This window comes from Palaemon carinicauda, chromosome 39, assembly GCF_036898095.1.
Source record: "Palaemon carinicauda isolate YSFRI2023 chromosome 39, ASM3689809v2, whole genome shotgun sequence".
In the NCBI taxonomy this organism is placed as follows: Eukaryota; Metazoa; Arthropoda; class Malacostraca; order Decapoda; family Palaemonidae; genus Palaemon; species Palaemon carinicauda.
In genome coordinates, this window is record NC_090763.1 from 4,798,330 (window position 1) to 4,816,454 (window position 18,125).

An 18,125-nucleotide genomic window follows, 5' to 3' on the forward strand; every position below is an offset into this window, starting at 1 on the left:
TAAGCAGGGTTGAATGTGGGAGAAGAATGATCCACTAATGTTTATGACAGCAGAAGCTAGCAGATGGAAGGTATTGATTATATGGGAATACAGTTAAAAGACTAATGGAAAAGTTAATGAGTAAAGGTTGCTGAAAATAGTAATGTGTATTAGGAGCAATTAAAGAGAAGATAACCAAGTAAGATGGCTTACAGAGTAAATTAGATAATTATGGCTGCTTCACTATAGGAAAGGTTGATGGGAGGTGCAGCTAGAAATTATGGTCTAAAGAGTATTAGTCCACAACTAGGTAAGGTTATGATTGGAAGATTAATTTATCGCTACATACAACTTGAATCCAAACAAGAGAAGGGGTAGGAATAGAGATGTAGAATTTCTGATAAAACTTTATTACATATGTCAGTTTACTGGAAAATTTGCAATTTATGTAATTAAAGCACTTGCAGATAAATATGTTAGAATAAAAAAATTGTTTCCAGCAGCAGTTTAAATTTTTAGAGGTAAAAAGATAATTTTTAGGAAGTTAAAAAATGCCAGCAAAATTAGTGGGTAGGAAATAATGCCAGTAAACGTAAAATATACTGTGATACAGACATAGTTATGTTAGTAGCAAAAGGATGTAAACATTGTTTTACCTGTAGAAGCTATGAATAGAAGTGGGAGGAAGATGCTATGAATAGCAATAAATGAGAGAAAAGTATCATTTGATCAAGTAAGCGAGTTTAACAAATGGAATTTTAATGTATGGGTAGAAGTATTAAGTATTGGAATAGAAAGCCTCTGCCTGCGGCAAGAATAATTGAAATGGGTATGCGACAAAATATAGAACTTGTGGCAGCAACAGCTGGGAATGAAACAGAGCTCATAGCAACTGCAGGCAACGAAATACAATGCAGGTGGGAGCTTGAGGAGGGGACTTATACAGCTTGTCAGAAAGAGTTTTCAAAGAAATATGGAGCTTAATGCTGGTAAAGAAATAAAGAGCTTGAAGCAGCAAGTGCTATAGAGCTTGCAGCGCCAAGAGCATGCTACAAAATATAGTTTGTGGCAGCATGAGCAGACTCTGAAGTATAGACTTGCTAACTGAAGCAGGTGATGAAATATAGAGCTCATTAAAACATTATCAGGAGATAGAATAGAGCTTGTGGCAGAAAGGGCAGCTGATAAAATATAGAGCTCATGACATACTATAGGAACACTTAGAAGCAAGAACAGGTGACAAAATATAGAGCTCATGGCAGCAAAATCAGGATGACAAAATATAGTTTGTAGGAGGAAGAATAGGCAACAACATATAGAGGTGGTGGGAGCAAGATCAGCTGACTAAAGATAGAGCTCATGGGATCATGAGCAGGCGACAAAATATTGAGCTCGTGGCAGCCATAGCAGGTGACAAAATAGAGGCCATGGCAGCATGAACCAGGAAGAAAGAGAGCTCGTGGCAGCAAGAGCAGGCAACAAAATAGTCGTGGCAGCAGGAGCAGGCAACAAAATATAGAGCCCATGGCAGCAAGAGCAGGCAACAAAATAGTCGTGTTAGCAGGAGCAGGCAACAAAATATAGAGCTCTTGGCAGCAAGAACAAGCAAAAAAAAATAGCTCTTAGCAACAAGAGCAAGCCACAAAATACAGAGCGTGTGGCAGTATGTAAACATTGTAAAATATGAAGCTGGACAGCAAGAGCAGGCTGCACGATACAGCTTATCCTAGCAAGAGCAGGCAAAATAATATAAAGCTTGTGACAGCAAGGCCAGGCGACAAAATATAGAGCTTACAACAGCAAGGACAGGCGAAAAAATATAGAGCTTGTGGCAGCAAATGTTAAATACACAGATCATGGGAGCCATAGTAGGTGAATAAATATAGAGCTTTTAACATAAAAATCAGGCCAAAAAATAGAGCCCATGACGCAAGAGCTCGTAAAATAAAGAGCTTGCAGCAGTAAGTGAACATCATAAAATAAAAAGAGCTCGTGACAGCAAGAGCAGGCGACAAAATAGATGGAGCTTGTGGCAACAAGAGCAGATGACGAAATATAGAGCTTGTGACAGCAAGAGCAGGCCAAAAAGTATAGAGCTTGTGGTACCAAGAAAAGGCGAAATAAAATGGAGCTTGCACAGCCAAAGCAGTTGTCTAAATATAGAGCTCACGACAGCAAGAACAGAGGAAAAATTATAGAGCTCGCAACAGCAGGCAACAAAGTTTAGTGTTTGCAACAATAAGAGTAGGTGACAAAAATATAGAGCTCATGACAGGAAGAGCAGGTGATGAAAGATAGAGCTCGCAAAGGTAGGCGATGAAATATAGAGATCGTGACAGCAAGAGTAGGCGACAAAATTTAGAGCTCTCGAAAAGAAGAGCAGGTGATGAAAGGAGCTCGGGACAGTAAGTGCAGACAACAAAATATAGAGCTCGGGACAGCAGTAGCAGGCGACCAAATCTTGAGGTCCTGACAACAGTAGCAGGCGACAAAATATAGAGCTCGGGACAGCAGTAGCAGATGACAAAATATAGAGCTCGGGACAGTGAGAGCAGATGACAAAATATAGAGCTCGGGACAGTGAGAGCAGATGACAAAATATAGAGCTCGGGACAGCAAGAGCAGGCAACAAAATATAGAGCTCGGGACAGCAGTAGCAGGAGACAAAATATAGAGCTCGGGACAGCAAGAGCAGCCGACAAAATATAGAGCTCCGGGCAGCAGTAACAGACGACTAAATATATATAGAGCTCAGGACAGCAAGAGCAGGTGACAAAATGTAGAGCTCGGGACAGCAAGAGCATGTGACAAAATATAAAGCTCGGGACAGCAAGAGCAGGCGACTAAATATAGAGCTCGGGACAGCAAGAGCAGGCGACTAAATATAGAGCTCGGGACAGCAAGAGCAGGCGACTAAATATAGAGCTCGGGACAGCAAGAGCAGGCGACAAAATATAGAGCTCGAGACAGCAAGAGCAGGCGACAAAATATAGAGCTCGGGACAGCAGTAGCAGAAGACAATATATAGAGCTCGGGAGAGCAAGAGCAGTAGCAGACAACTAAATATATATAGAGCTTGGGACAGCAAAAGCAGGCGACAAAATAGAGCTCGGGACAGCAAGAGCAGGCGACAAAATATAGAGCTTGAGACAGCAAGAGCAGGTGCCAAAATATAGAGCTCGGGGCAGCAGTAGCAGACGACTAAATATAGAGCTCGGGGCAGCAGTAGCAGACGACTAAATATAGAGCTCGGGGCAGCAGTAGCAGACGACTAAATATAGAGCTCGGGGCAGCAGTAGCAGACGACTAAATATAGAGCTCGGGGCAGCAGTAGCAGACGACTAAATATAGCGCTCGGGACAGCAAGAGCAGGCGACAAAATATAGAGCTCGAGACAGCAAGAACAGGCGACTAAATATAGAGCTCGAGACAGCAAGAGCAGGCGACAAAATATAGAGCTCGGGAAACCAAGAGCAGGCGACAAAATAGAGCTCGGAACAGCAAGTGCAGGAAATAAATATGTAGAGCTCGGGACAGCAAGAGCAGGCGACAAAATATAGAGCTCGGGGCAGCAAGAGCAGGGGACTAAATATAGAGCTCGGGGCAGCAAGATGTGGCGACAAAATATAGAGCTCGGGACAGCAAGAGCTGGCGACAAAATATAGAGCTCGGGACAGCAAGAGCAGGTGACAAAATATAAAGCTCAGGACAGCAAGTGTAGGCGGCAAAATATAGAGCTCGAGACAGCAAGAGTAGGCGACAAAAGTTAGAGCTCGGGAAACCAAGAGCAGTAAATAAAATATAGAGCTCAGGACAGCAAGAGCAGGCGACAAAATATAGAGCTTGGGACAGCAGTAGCAGGTGACAAAATATAGAGCCTGGGACAGCAAGAACAGGTGACAAAATATAGAGCCTGGGACAGCAAGAACAGGCGACGAATATAGAACTCGGGACAGCGAGAGCTGCTGGTAAAATATAGAGCTCGAGGCAGCAGTATCAGACGACTAAATATAAAGCTCGGGACAGCAAGGTATGCGAGAAAATATAGAGCTAAGGACAGCAAGAGCAGGTGACTAAATGTAGAGCTTTGGACAGCCAAAACAGTCGACGAAATATAGAGCTCGCGGCAGCAAGAGTAGGCGACAAAATACAGAGCTCACGACAGCCAGCCAGAGCAGGTTCTGCTCTTGCTGTCGCGAGCTCTATATCTTGTCGCCGGCTCTTGCTGTCGCGAGCTCTATATCTTGTCGCCGGCTCTTGCTGTCGCGAGCTCTATATCTTGTCGCCGGCTCTTGCTGTCGCGAGCTCTATATCTTGTCGCCGGCTCTTGCTGTCGCGAGCTCTATATCTTGTCGCCGGCTCTTGCTGTCGCGAGCTCTATATCTTGTAGCGAGCTCTATATTTTGCCGCCGGCCCTTGCGAGCTCTATATATTGTCACCGGCTCTTGCTAGCTCTATATTCTGTCGCCGGCTCTTGCTGTCGCGAGCTCTATATTTTGTCGCCGGCCCTTGCGAGCTCTATATTGTCACCGGCCCTTGCTGTCGCGAGCTCTATATTTTGTCGCCGGCCCTTGCTGTCGCGAGCTCTATATTTTGTCGCCGGCCCTTGCTGTCGCGAGCTCTATATTTTGTCGCCAGCTCTATATTTTGTCGCCGGCTCTTGTCGTGAGCTCTATATTTTGTCGCCGGCTCTTGCTGTCGCTAGCTCTATATTGTCGCCGGCTCTTGCTGTCGCTAGTTCTATATATTGCTGCCGGCTCTTGCTGTCGCTAGCTCTATATTTTGTCGCCGGCCCTTGCTGTCGCGAGCTCTATATTTTTTCGCCGGCTCTTGTTGTCGTGAGCTCTATATTTTGTCGCCGGCTCTTGCTGTCCCAAGCTCTATATTTTGTCGCCGGCTTTTGCTGTCTCGAGCTCTATATTTTGTTGTCGGCGCTTGCTGCCACGAGCTCTATATTTTGTTCCCAGCGCTTGCTGCCGCGAGCTCTATATCTTTTCACCGGCTTTTGCTGTCGTAAGCTCTATATATTGTCCCGGCTCTTGCTGTCGAGAGATCTATATCACTGGCTCTTGCTGTCGCGAGCTCTATATCTTGTTGCCGGCTCTTGCTGTCGCAAGCTCTATCTCTTGTCGTCTGCTAATGCTCTAGTGAGCTCTATATATTTTCCACCATTGCTGTCGTGAGCTTTATGTTTCGTTGCCGGCTGCTTCGGTTGCGAGCTTTATATTTTTTTGCTTACTCCGGCTGTTGTGAGTTCTATATTTTGTCACCTGCACTTGCTATCTCGAGCTCTACACTTTTTCATCTGTTCTTTCTGTTGCAAGCTCTATACTTTGTCGCCTGCTTTTCCTGTTGCGTGCTCTTTATTTTGTCGCCTGCTCCTTCTGTCGCGAGCTCTATACTTTGTCGCCTGCTCCTTCTGTCGCGAGCTCTATATTTTGTCGCCTGCTCCTTCCGTCGCGAGCTCTATATTTTGTCGCCTGCTCCTTCCGTCGCGAGCTATATATTTTGTCGCCTGCCCCTTTTGTCGCATAGCTCTATAGTTTATTGGCTGCTCTTGCTGTCGCAAGCTCTATATTTTGTCGCCTGCTCCTTCTGTCACATTACTTTATAGTTTATTGCCAGCTGTATATTTTGTCGCCGGCTCTTGCCGTCGCGAGCTCTATATTTTGTCGCCGGCCCTTGCCGTCGCGAGCTCTATATTTTGTTGTCGGCTCTTACTGTCGCCAGCTCCATATTTTGTCGCCAGCTCCATATTTTGTCGCCAGCTCTTGCTGTCGCTAGCTCTATATTTTGTTGCCGGCTCTTGCTGTCTCGAGCTTTATATTTTGTCGCCGGCTCTTGCTGTCTCGAGCTTTATATTTTGTCGCCGGCTCTTGCTGTCTCGAGCTCTATATTTTGTCGCCGGCTCTTGCTGTCTCGAGCTCTATATTTTGCTGCCGGCTCTTGCTGTCTCGAGCTCTATATTTTGCTGCCGGCTCTTGCTGTCTCGAGCTCTATATTTTGCTGCTGGCGCTTGCTGCCGCGAGCTTTATATTTTGTTGCTTCCGCGAGCTCTATATCTTTTCGCCGGCTCTTGCTGTCGCAAGCTCTATATATTGTCCCGGCTCTTGCTGTCGCAAGCCCTATATTTTGTCGCCGGCTATTGTTGTCGCGAGCTCTATATCTTGTCCCCGGCTCTTGCTGTCGCGAGCTTTATATCTTGTCGCCGGCTCTTGCTGTCGCAAGCTCTATATCTTGTCGCCGGCTCTTGCTCTAGCGATCTATATTTTTTCCACCTTTTGCTGTCGTGAGCTCTATATTTCGTCGCCAGCTGGTTCTGTTGGGAGCTTTATATTTTTTTGCTTGCTCCTGCTGTTGTGAGTAATATATTTTGTCACCTGCACTTGCTATCTCGAGCTCTACACTTTTTCACCTGTTCTTTCTGTCGCAAGCTCTATACTTTGTCGCCTGCTTTTCCGTTGCGAGCCCTATATTTTGTCGCCTGCTCCTTCTGTCGCGAGCTCTATATTTTGTCGCCTGCTCCTTCTGTCGCATAGCTCTATAGTTTAGTGCCTGCTCTTGCTGTCGCGAGCTCTATATTTTGTCGCCTGCTCCTTCTGTCACATAACTCTATAGTTTATTGCGCGCTATATATTTTATCGCCTGCTCTTCTTGTCGTGAGCTCTATACTTTGTCGCTCCCCCTTGCTGTTGCAAGCTCTACATTCTGTCGCTGGCACTGGCTGTCTCGAGTTCTGTATTTTGTTGGCTGCTCTGGATGTCACAAGCATTTTGTCAGTTGAGACTGCTGTCACGAGCTCTATATTTTGTCGGCTGCTCTTGCTGTCACGAGCATTATATCTTGTCGGTTAGCAGTCACGACTTCTATATTATGGGGGCTGCCAGCGTTGCAAGAGCTCTATATTTTGTCATAAGCTCTATATGGGGGGTTGCTAGCATTGTAAGAGCTTTATATTTGTCACACGCTCTTGTTGCACGAGCTCTATATTTTGTCACCTGCTCTTGTTGCAAGAGCTCTAGATTTTGTCACCTGCTCTTGTTGCTAGAGATTTATATCTTGTTTTCTGCCATGTTCCATATTTTGTCACGTGCCACAAGCTCTATAATTTGTTACCAGCTTTTGCTGTCACAAGCTCTGTATTTTGTCACCTGGTCTTGCTATCACAATTTTTATAATTTTCCGCCTGCTCCTGCTGTCACAAGCTCTTTACTTTTTCGTCTGCTTTCGCTGTCACAAGTTCTATTACCTTGTCACCTGCTCTTTCTTCCACAAGTTGCTTGCCACTTGCTCTATATTTTGTTACCTCCTTTTGCAACCACGAGCGCTATATTTTGTTGCCTGTTATTAATGTTAGGAGCTACTATATTCTTATCCCCTGCTCTTGGTACCACAATCTCTATATTTTGTCTATTGTTGCCACGTTCCCTACATTTTGTCATGTGCACTTGATTCCACTAGTTTTACATTTTATTGCCTGCTCCTGCAGCTGTAAGCTTTATATTTGGTTACTTGCTGTAGGCATGATATCCATATTATGTAGCATCTAGAACTTGCAGCAGGAATATCAGTTAATGAAATATTGACTGCTCTTGTTATCACAAGCTGTATATTTAAGATTATATTCAACATTACTCTCTTGCTGCTAAAGTTCTGCAGAATAGTACTTGACTTGTGTGCTCATGTTTTACTTTTGTCACCCACACATTTATTTTTGCCGTCTGTTCCTACTGCCTCAAGCTCCATTTTGTTGCTTGCTTTTGCTGCCACCAGCTATATATCTTATACCCTCTTGCTCGATACTTAAGCAGTGTTCTTTGTTGGTTGATGGTTGGTATAGTGTCTGGAGTTTATAGTGAAACTAGAACTTGGCAACTTATCAGCTCCCAAGCTTGCTATTACTCTGTATTTTGTCGCTGGCTTAAAATGCCACAATCTTCATTTTGCCTACTGGTCTAACTCCCATTAATTGTATATTTCATCACCTGATCTTGATGCCACATGCTCACTCTATTTCTTCTTGTGCACTTACTGCCAAGAGTTCCATATTTAATTTTCTTGTATGGCTGCGATGAAATATTGCTGTTAGAAGGTCTGTACTTTGTTGCCTGCTCTTGGTTGCCGGTACTTGCAATTATTAGTAATAAATTTCGTCATTTTCTTGCTGCCATGAGCTCTTATTTTGTTCACTGATTAACGTCACAAGCTCCATATTTCATCCCCTGCTCAAGCTGCCAAGAACTGTATTTCTTTACATGATCTTGCTGTAGAGTGCCATATTCAGTAATTTTCTTGCTGAAGAGTGCCATTTTCAGTAATTTTCTTTATGTTGAGTGCCATTCTCAGTAATTTTTTTGCTTTCCCTGGTTGTTTTATCTTGACGAATGATTTATTCATCATGAGCCTTGTGCTTTATAAACATTTGGTCTTTTGAGCTCTATTTTATCACCTGTTCCTGCTACCCCAAGCTCAATATTTTTCTAACTGCATTAGCTGTCATAAACTCGGGAGATTGTTGTTGTCTCCAGCTATAAATTTTGTAAACTCATGCTACCAGCTCTAGATTTCATTCTATGGTTTTTTGTTTCATCAAATGGTCTTGCTGCTACAAAGACTGTATTTTGTGGACATTTAAGAGTCCAGTTACAATATCAAAGCTGGTCATCTTTAAAATTAGCGTAATCCAGTGACCCAACAGTTGCTTAGATAAACATTTGGGTCAGTAATTAAAAATTTGGAGTGAATATAGAAAACATTTGTATACCTGGCATTTTTCAGTTTTGGGGCAAAATAAGTACTGTAGTATAGAAAGCACATTTGTATCTTGATCAATGAGAGCAAGCTTAGATGTTGTCACAATAAGGTATGGAAGTTTTCCATTTGCAATTTTTCATGAGTGGGGACCCTTCCAGTTTGTGGCATTTTCCATGTGGACAACTTCAGTTGTTAAGAGCGAAGGTGATGAAGTTTCTAAATTTATAGATGTATATAAGCATTGGTAGATGGTGATTAGCAATAAAGTTGGGAGCTCCAAAAGCTAGAGAAGATAAGGTCTTAAAAGATTTTGGAAGTATGTAATATTAATGTTTTAGCTACTCTTCGGCTGTAGTTACAGGTACCTAAAACTTTTTCTTACCAAGGTTCCAATAGTTCAGTCCTGTGTAGTTGAATGAATATAGGCTTCATAGAATTTTCAAATGGTAGTAGATTGTGATAAGCAACAAGGAATAAGGTTACTCACTGTATTGTGACTAGCAGTAGTAAAAGTTAGTTTCAAATTATGACCATTACCTGAAGAACAAATTATGGGATTATTTCTGTGGCTTTAAACAGGCTATGACATACTAGATTTGGATGAAAACAACAATGGAGTAGAAGGAACAAACCTACTTGTATTCCATGTGCTTCACTATCTTCAGTCAAAACAAGTGATGACTATTTGACAAGTAGATAAAGCAGTCAAAGCACTGTCCCAATGCGCGGTTTGAAAGAGCGCTGTGTAATGTTGCATGAAAGAGTCTGCCACTAGTAGTAGTTGGATTCCCAAGTAGTGTATAGTTGCTTGCAAAAGCAAGAGTTCTTGAATACAATCTTTTCCCTTTAATGGATTTAAAAATTAATAAATTGATTATACACAATCAGATGTTAAAGACATCTAGCACATTACACAATATAGACGAGGGTATATAAAAGATAACAAGATTCTTGCAAGTATCTAGGTGCTACAGTTCTATCATAGAAATTTAATGTTAAATGTAATTTTAGATAGCTATGTGTTAGTCTCTTAGTAAATAGAGGGATATGTTGTGCAGAGGAATTTAAATTTGTAGTATTACAGAGTAATGTGAAAAATGACAAAATTAATATGGCAATTGTTTGCAGGTGTGCCTTGGTCGTGGGTTCATTTGCGAAATATGCTGTCGTGGGGAGGCTATCTTCCCATTCCAATTGGACTCCACTTCATTATGTGAAATTTGCAGCGCTTGTTTTCATTCAGGGTGCTTTTCTCCTAATCGTTGCCCACGGTGTATTCGTAGGGAGTCTAGAAGAATGTCTCATGAAATGCTTGGCGGTGAAGATTTTTTTGAGAAATCTTGACCACTTCCAAAATATTTTCCATGAATCTTGCCATAGAAAAAAAAAAGCTTTTATGCCCTTCCTGAAACATTATCTAAGTTTTTTTTAGATATTACTACCAAAGAATTGTTATAAATTGTTGTTAATTCCACAAAAGATTTCATAACTACAGGTGCTTTCACTGCATTGTATGTGATAGGAATTTAATTATACAGTATTGCTGATAAAAATATATAGAAAAACTTTATATGGGAAAACTTTATAATGAATATAATTTGTAATGGTTCTTTTTAAATTAATTTGAAGGCTAAGAAGTATACAATGTATATTGTGATAAAGATTATGAGATTTCTGTATTTTCTTAGCATTTGCATTTGAAGTAATAACGATGCTATTGAGGACAGCATCTGTAGTTTTAGCTGTTAAAAGTTCAACTTCAGAGCTCTATTTATTTATCGAAGGAACACACTCTGTTGCCAAATCTATGTATGTTGAATTTTAATAAAGACTTTTTGGTCCATGTTTTTTTCATTTGCCTCATTTTCCTCCATTGAATTACGGCTGCAAGTTTTTTTTTTGAAAGGTTGCTCATCAGTGGCAGAGGTAAGACAATGTTTTAGAGATTGACCATAAATACATACATATGATCTGTCCCCAAATCCCCTCTCCATCAAGCTGGGATCAGTGACAGCAGCAATGGCGGCCAATGACTCAATAGGAGACCCTAAGGCTCCCCAAAATCCCCCATCCTAGCTCACAGGGACGGCAAAGTTGCTAACGCTACTAGAAACTAAATAGCTTCAGCAATGTTTTAATAATGATAGATGGGTAAAGAAGCAATGGTACCTTATAGATTTGTCATGTCTGATCTATGAAAATTCAGGTAACATTGTGCTCCACTTTACACGAACTAGACCCAAACCATTTTAACTCGACAACAGCTAATATAGTGTCAAATGCATACTGTACTTCAAAATCGCACTAAATTATAGTATCTACAAAAAGTCAACTTCATTGACTTTCATCCAACATAACACACTACACTATAATGTACTGTATTACAAATTTTTTATTTGTAGCTATACCAGGTTACTTTACAACTCCACTGCTGGGCAGTATTACATAAATGCTGTGATCCAAGCTCCACTATCCTGGTTTAAGAGTTTTGGAGTAGTTGAGGAAGAACCTTTGCTTAAATGACAGTTTGTAAATCTAGGAAAAATAAAATTTTTAGAAACAGTTTATTCTACACAGATACAAACTTCTGAGCCATTTAAATGAGTCGTCCATAGGTGGGAAGAAATTCCCTTTCAGAGGGTGTCATCCGCTCCTAGACAATTACAATGGGAAAACCAGGATTTATACAAAAGTGAAAAGTATATTAGGTGAAGACAGTCCAACCAGCTTGTGAAGTGGCGGGGTTGTAATGTCTGTAACTCTCTATGCTCAGACAGAGAGAAAAGCTATATCAAAATTACACATCGAAATATCAAATTATGAAATATAATCCATCATAATTAAGAACTTTTTATTCTGACCTGCATTAGGGTGTGACCCAAGCAAGTACTCCAGGACTCTTATTGAGAGTACAGTACGTTCAGACTAAACATTTCATACCCTTTATAATGCAGAGAATAACATACCGTGATATAGGGCTAGGTGTCCCATAAGAGTGGAAGTTAAATTATTTGTCAAGCCTCAACATTATGCCCTAAAGAATAAAGGTCCTGAGACCTGTAACCATAATCTTTTAGCTTGTGGCCAGTAAAGCTATTCTGCCTTCTCCAGACACTAAGAACTTGGGCTACCAAGTGGTTCTTGTGGAACACTAAAGTTGCAACATGGACATTAACACCATGTGCTCTAAGGGGGTCCCTGGTGATGCTTCCTTGGAAGATTTATACACTTATGATGGCTTCGTGCAACCCAAAAATAAATAGTACAGTATTCATTTGACATTTTCTTTTTGATGTGGCCTGTTCTCACAAATAAGTCAAGAATTCTAGGTCTAAGAGAGAATGTTTTCTTCAGAGACCTTCCGACTGCTCTTACAGGACAGAGTAAAAGATTATGTGGATCATCAGTTACCTCTCCGAGAGGCAAAATTATGAATGATAGTCAAATCTATAATCAAGAATAGCCACATTTTGTGACTTGGCCACAAACTCGGAAACAAAGGATGGTTCTTTTCACCCTTTTTAATGTAACGCAAGGTAGGACAGACCACGAAACAAGCTAACTCTCTTGGTTTGTGCCAAGGCAAAGAGGAAGACGGTCTTTAGTATACAGTACCATCCTTGTACAGAGGTTTATGCATGGGATCATAGGGTGTCATCTTAAGGGACCTAAGAATCTTTGTTTAATTCAAAGAGGGAAGGAGGCTCAAGTTCCCGAGGAGGGCAAGGGATCAAAACTTCTAAGGAGAATGAAGAGGAGAGATCAAGAAAATTTAGTCTAAAAACCTCTCAAGGCCCAGCAGTAGCCTTTCCCCGTAGTGACAAAGGATTTTTCATTACACAAACACTAAAAAGTTAACAATCATGGGTTATGGTGGCTTTGAGTGGAGCAATATTCTCCCTACTAAGACAAACATGTTCAAATGGGACAAGTTTATGAAGGGTCTCCAACCTCCCGTCAGCTCCTCTACCAAAAAGAGATTGCCAAGGAAGCCTGGGTAGTCATCCAAGTCTTAATCTATGGCTCCTTTGGCCTATATCTTTGACACCACCTCTTGTAAGAAGAGGTTACTTGCAGATCCTCTCAAATAATATGGACGGAGTGTCAGAGTTGGAGTAAGAGGAAGTAGGCAGTCTACGAATGGGACACTGTCCTAAATGCTTAACTTGCGTCGATGGCTTCGTTGGTATCTTCCTACCAGTGTAAGTTGAGGGATTTGTCCTCGCTAGGGAAACCCCAACGGCTGCAACTCCTTCAGCTGGAGGAGTGTCCTCTATGACAAAAGGAGAGTCGAGGGTCTTGCATCCTAAGCTGCTGGAAGTTTATCGGAGGAAGTAATCGTGTTTGCTGGTTAGCCTGTTTAAAAGGAGAGTTCCTTTGGGGCTGTAAAGGGGTGAGCATCCCTAGTTCCACAGCTCTCCTCTTCAGAGAAAAATGGCTCATCTTTCAGCCTTCTCAATTGCAGTGGCCACGTGTGAAGGAGGAAATAGGAGGGGAATCCACCAGGTTGTAGTTCCTTGGACAAAGAGCATCCTTGGGAGACTGCCATTTGGTGTATCATGCCAAGACTTCATTGCACCTTTTAAGGATGCAGTTGCCTCATAGGGAAATTGTGATGGAGAAGAAACGCCAGTGCCTTGGCTCCTAATCTTGACAGATCCTCGAACTGTCTAAAGAAATAATCTTTACGCAAGTTTAGTTGACAGCGAAGCAATATACTGCTTCTGACAAGTGATCAAGCAAGTAACAGGCCCGCATAGCAGACATAACTTCCACCTCCATGTTTTACATCATGGGGTCAGAGAAGATGGAGGGGAGCTTAGTTAAACTGTCACTAAGTATGCTGAGTACCAAGTTGACAGCATCAGCATCGATAGGAGATGGGCTTGGATGTGCACCTGAACTAACATTAAATCTCCTTTGAGGATCTACTTGCTACAAGCAAGTTTTCAGAGGCCGAGACTCGAGTTAAAGTCCAGCATGTTAAGAGCTCATTTGAGATCTCCATGTCAAATCTATATTTAGCGCCCTGTGATTGGGAAAATATAGCGACAATGACAACGCCTGTTGGACATTTGCACATTAGAAGGCTCATCCATGGCATCCAAGCGATGGATTAAGCTCATGATTTGGATAAAGCGAGTTGCTTCCAATCCCGACATTGGAACTTCGAGGGTGGTTACATCAGTGTAGCTGGTGCCTGTGGGCTTAACAGGGTTCAGAAACTCGTTGATGGTAATAGGCTTACAAGTCGCTGGAATAGGCTCTCGTTTTGGGGTCATTGACCGTTCCACCTGGGGGATGGGTGCCTAACAGTTTAACTTTTCCTGGAATGTCCTTCCTCTCTATAGCAACACTCTGTGAATGAAGAGAAGAGACTGAGAAAGAATGGGAGAAGTCTGACACACTCTGAGAACATGTGTCTACCTCTAGCAGTCTATGAGGGTACAGTAACAGGGAGGTCTTTCTCAGAGCTCTATATATGAGATGAGTATGATCTCTCTGAGGAGTCACTTAGGGTGCCTCCTACAAAGAACTTGCCTATAACAATTTACCGAAACAGCATCGGCTGTGGATTGGGGGACCATCCGAGGAAAAGGGAGTGAATTCTTCGGTATCCTTTTCCTATCCTGAACGTGAAAAGTAAAAATACCCGAAATAGAGGGTTTCTGGTGTTCTGAAGAACAGGTAAATTCAAAATTAGTATGAACAGTAGGCAGTCCAATTTCATTAATTATGGTGTGATAAAATAGCAGGTTTGTCATTCGTATGACCTATGATTGTTTCAATTGTTTACGTTCTTAGGCATTGACTGCACAATCAGAGTGTGCATTATCATGCGACATGATGCAGTCATTACGCAGAGGAATACAATCACGCTCTGTAAGAGTGACGTGTTCAGTGATTTCAGTACGCGTAGGGACCGCGGTGCATACAGATACGTTAGCCTGAGGATGCAGTAAGGCTATGAGACGTGAAACTAACACGTGCGGAATGAAAGGGTGCTTGATTATTATAGTCTGCTTCTGTGCAGTTTGCTTGGAAGGGAGAGAAGCAAGAGTGCTTGTACAACTCTGTCTAGCCAAAGTTGTGATTATGGACACTATCGAAGCAATGTGTTAAACATCAACATAAGCCAATGGGGAGTTCTTGGATATTTCCCGAGAACTCTTTAAGAGAACAGTGACAAGGACCCCTGGGATTACAAGGCAAGCCTGGCTCATAGGCAGGAGTGGTTCTACTAGCAGGAGAACGAACTAGATCTTCCAAAGGGCTGCCTTCATACAGGCCGAGATGGCAGTCTTCACTCTAGGGTGTGCCGTTTGTGTATGGGAGTGACTGGAGACTTGAGACACTTTAACGGGCAAACCCTCTTAAAGCAAAAAGTCATCCAGCAGAAACTCTGCCATAAAGGGCTCACTACTCAGTATGTTAGTGGGAGGTAAAGGAGGTATATGCAAATCAGAATAATCAAGGACTAAGGAAGGACACTGGGACTGGATCGGGCACTGGAAGCGCAGCAGGCATAGCCAAGGCATCCGTTTCTACCAGTGAATCTTTACCACTCTATACCTTGCTAGGTTATAATACATTACGAAAATTATCATAAAAAATTACATCATGTCTATCAGCCTCAGTGATTGGAGCTTCAGAGGGCTCAAAAAATGAAGGAGCAGGATAAGGGTAGCCATCGTCAAAGAAGAGCCTATGTTTCTTACTGTCACCAGAAGACGAAGTAGGAAAAAGATCCCTCTTGGCTTGTTTCTTACAACAGGAACGTTTGCCACAACATGAGAGGCAGAGAGGATGTAACACCTGTGCTACAGAGATGTTCCTTCTGAATGCCAGGGATGTGCCTAGGCCCTCAACATCATAAGCTCTGACTAGCATTCCCTGGTGATGGGGCTAAGGATCAAGGGCACAGTCAATGTTCTTTGTAATAATCCTCTTCACCCTCTCCTTACTAACAAGCAGCTATTTGTTATGTGGCGGAGCTCTTATAGTTCACTTGTGATAGAGCTTTAGTGCCCTCATGGTACATAGTAACCTGGCCCCATCCCTTTAAATGGGCAGTGTCATAGCAGAGACCATCCAACTCACCGACCCTCTTTGCAGAGGTAAGGGCGAGAAATAAAAACGGTTTTAAGGGCCGAGTAACTCTGTGATGCTCAACTTAATGGTTTTGAGGAACTCTTTCAGGGAATACAAGACTTTGACCATGTTCCAAGGAGAGGATCTCATTTCTGGCTGAAGGAAAGGAAAGCTCTGTAGGAGTATGAACAATTATGCCTAAGAGGAAATACCAACCCTGTAAGTCTAGAGATCTCGCTTAAGTCTGAATGAGAGCCTTTCACTGCCGAGACCGAGCAAAAATTTTCCCTTGAAGATACAGCAAAAACTTGGCAATCAGGGTATAGAGACTCTGAGTGGAGATAGACCCCTTCTACAACACCAACCACAAAAGACAGCTCACTTTGTCAGAAAGACTGTGCAGACTCTCCTGAGGCATCTAGACATCTGCTTTACCACTGGTTGCAAAAACCCTCTTAGTGAGGAGATGATGAAGTTATAGGGATGCAACTGCCATGTGATTAATCTTTTTGTGCAATTGATGTACAAGGTCGTGCAAGGGGTCAATTTCCTCGGAAACTGTTTGCAGTAGCAGTAGAAGGTCCAGGTACCACTGCATCATTGTTAGGTTGGAAGACTATCTCACTTGTTAAGGAGTCTCCGGATCAGGCAGAACGGTGAGACAACGTAGACGTCTAGGTCATCCCAAGGATGTTGGCAGGCATCCTGGAAGACTGCCTGTGGATCTGGTACTGAAGAGCAGTTCATTGGCAGTTTTGTGATTGAGAGATGTCATGAAGAGGTCTATCAGAGGGGAACCCCAAAAAGTCAGGACTAAGGTCTCTATTTCAGGATCCAAAGACCATTCGCAACTAACTAGATTATCTGGATCTTCCTACTCAGATTGTCTGCTAGGATGTTCGTTTTGCCTAGGATCAACCGAGCCGACCGTGAGATTGGTTTGTCTTCTGTCCACCTCCTAATCTTGACAGCCAGATAGCAGAACTGTTATGAGAAGGTACCTTCTTGCTCGTTTAAGTATTCTATTACATTAGTGTTGTCACTCATCAACACTACCAATTGACCTGAAAAGATATGTTGAAAGTAGCCTATTAAAGGGCTAGAATAGCTGCCTTCAACTCCAGGATATTTATGTGGCATTGCTGATCAGAGTTGTGCCACATCCCGGGGGCCATGTGCTGTTGCAGGCGAGCCTTCAATCCTTCTTTTGATGCGTCCATGAAGAGCATCAAATCTTAGGGCGAGGGCGAGAAAGATCTCTCCCTTGGAGAAGGTTGGGGTTTTTGTATCCACCAACTCAAGTTGTGCTCTAATCCTACCAAAATGTATTCTTCTGGAGAATCCCTGCAAGGTAACCATAGGGTCTTCAGTTGCCACTGGAGTGACCAAATGCAGAGGGGACTGTTGGGGACTAATCAGTCCAAAGCCTCTACATGTCCCTTCTAGTGTCTTGTGGAACACAAGTTAAACTTTTGGGCAAATAATTTCTCTTGGGGAGTGCGGAGAGCATACACAAACTATCCCCTCCTACACCTCACCATGATCTCATCTAAATATGGAACTCGATTAATCTCTTATAAGTTTAATTTCTAATCCTGTCCTGCCATTGAACTCCCAATACTTTTCCGAGGGCTTTGTTTTCAAATCTACTAAATCTCTTACTGTAACAAGATCTCACTAAACTTATCTGTAGCCTGATTTTTATATGTAATTTCAGGTGTTCTGATTTCCAAATTTTGCTTAACCTACCAATTATCTGATTTGCTTTATTTTTTTTCTTTCATTAAACTTCAATTCTAAAGACCCTGTATTAAAGATCATAGTTACTAAATAAATCTATCTCAATTTTTTTCTCCTTCCAATAATATTTCATCTTCCATTGCAAATTCCGTTCTGATCATCTCTGTCTTTCTTCTATTTATCTTGAGCCCAACCTCATGTGATCTTTCACGCATTTTGGTGAGCAAGCATTGTAAACCCTCTGGTGTTCTGCTAATAAGAGCAGCGTCATCGGCATACTCTAGGTCAGCCATTTCTTATTACCAATCCAGTCCAACCTTTCTCCTCCATCTCCAACTGTTCTACACATTACAAAATCCACGAGGAAAATAAACAACATAAATGGCAACACAATCCCTTGGGTTACCCCGATGTTCACTGGAAATTCATTTGATTGGATTCCACTAACATTAATTTTGCACTTGCTATGCTCATAACAAACTTCATCAAATTCACGTAAGAGGAATTCCACAATAACGTACGATTCCACAAAATTGGCTGGTGCACACTTATCAAAAGGC

At 42.3% G+C, this 18,125-nt stretch overlaps 2 protein-coding genes across 7 annotated transcripts in view; one reads left to right on the forward strand and one right to left on the reverse strand.

The window, feature by feature from the left end:
* Positions 1–10,574, forward strand: part of Rubicon (run domain Beclin-1-interacting and cysteine-rich domain-containing protein rubicon) — a 53,649-nt gene extending 43,075 nt beyond the window's left edge. Inside the window, exon 13 of the mRNA XM_068362489.1 lies at positions 9,862–10,574. Coding sequence (XP_068218590.1) covers positions 9,862–10,077 — 216 coding nt within the window. The 3' untranslated portion in view covers positions 10,078–10,574. The remainder of the gene's footprint in view (positions 1–9,861) is intronic.
* LOC137630964 (uncharacterized) overlaps positions 1–18,125 on the reverse strand; it is an 87,887-nt gene that overhangs the window by 495 nt on the left and 69,267 nt on the right. For all 6 annotated transcript variants that reach the window (XR_011041827.1, XR_011041826.1, XM_068362493.1 and 3 more), the window contains one exon: positions 9,370–9,577. The gene's annotated coding sequence lies outside the window, so the exon portion shown is untranslated. The remainder of the gene's footprint in view (positions 1–9,369; positions 9,578–18,125) is intronic.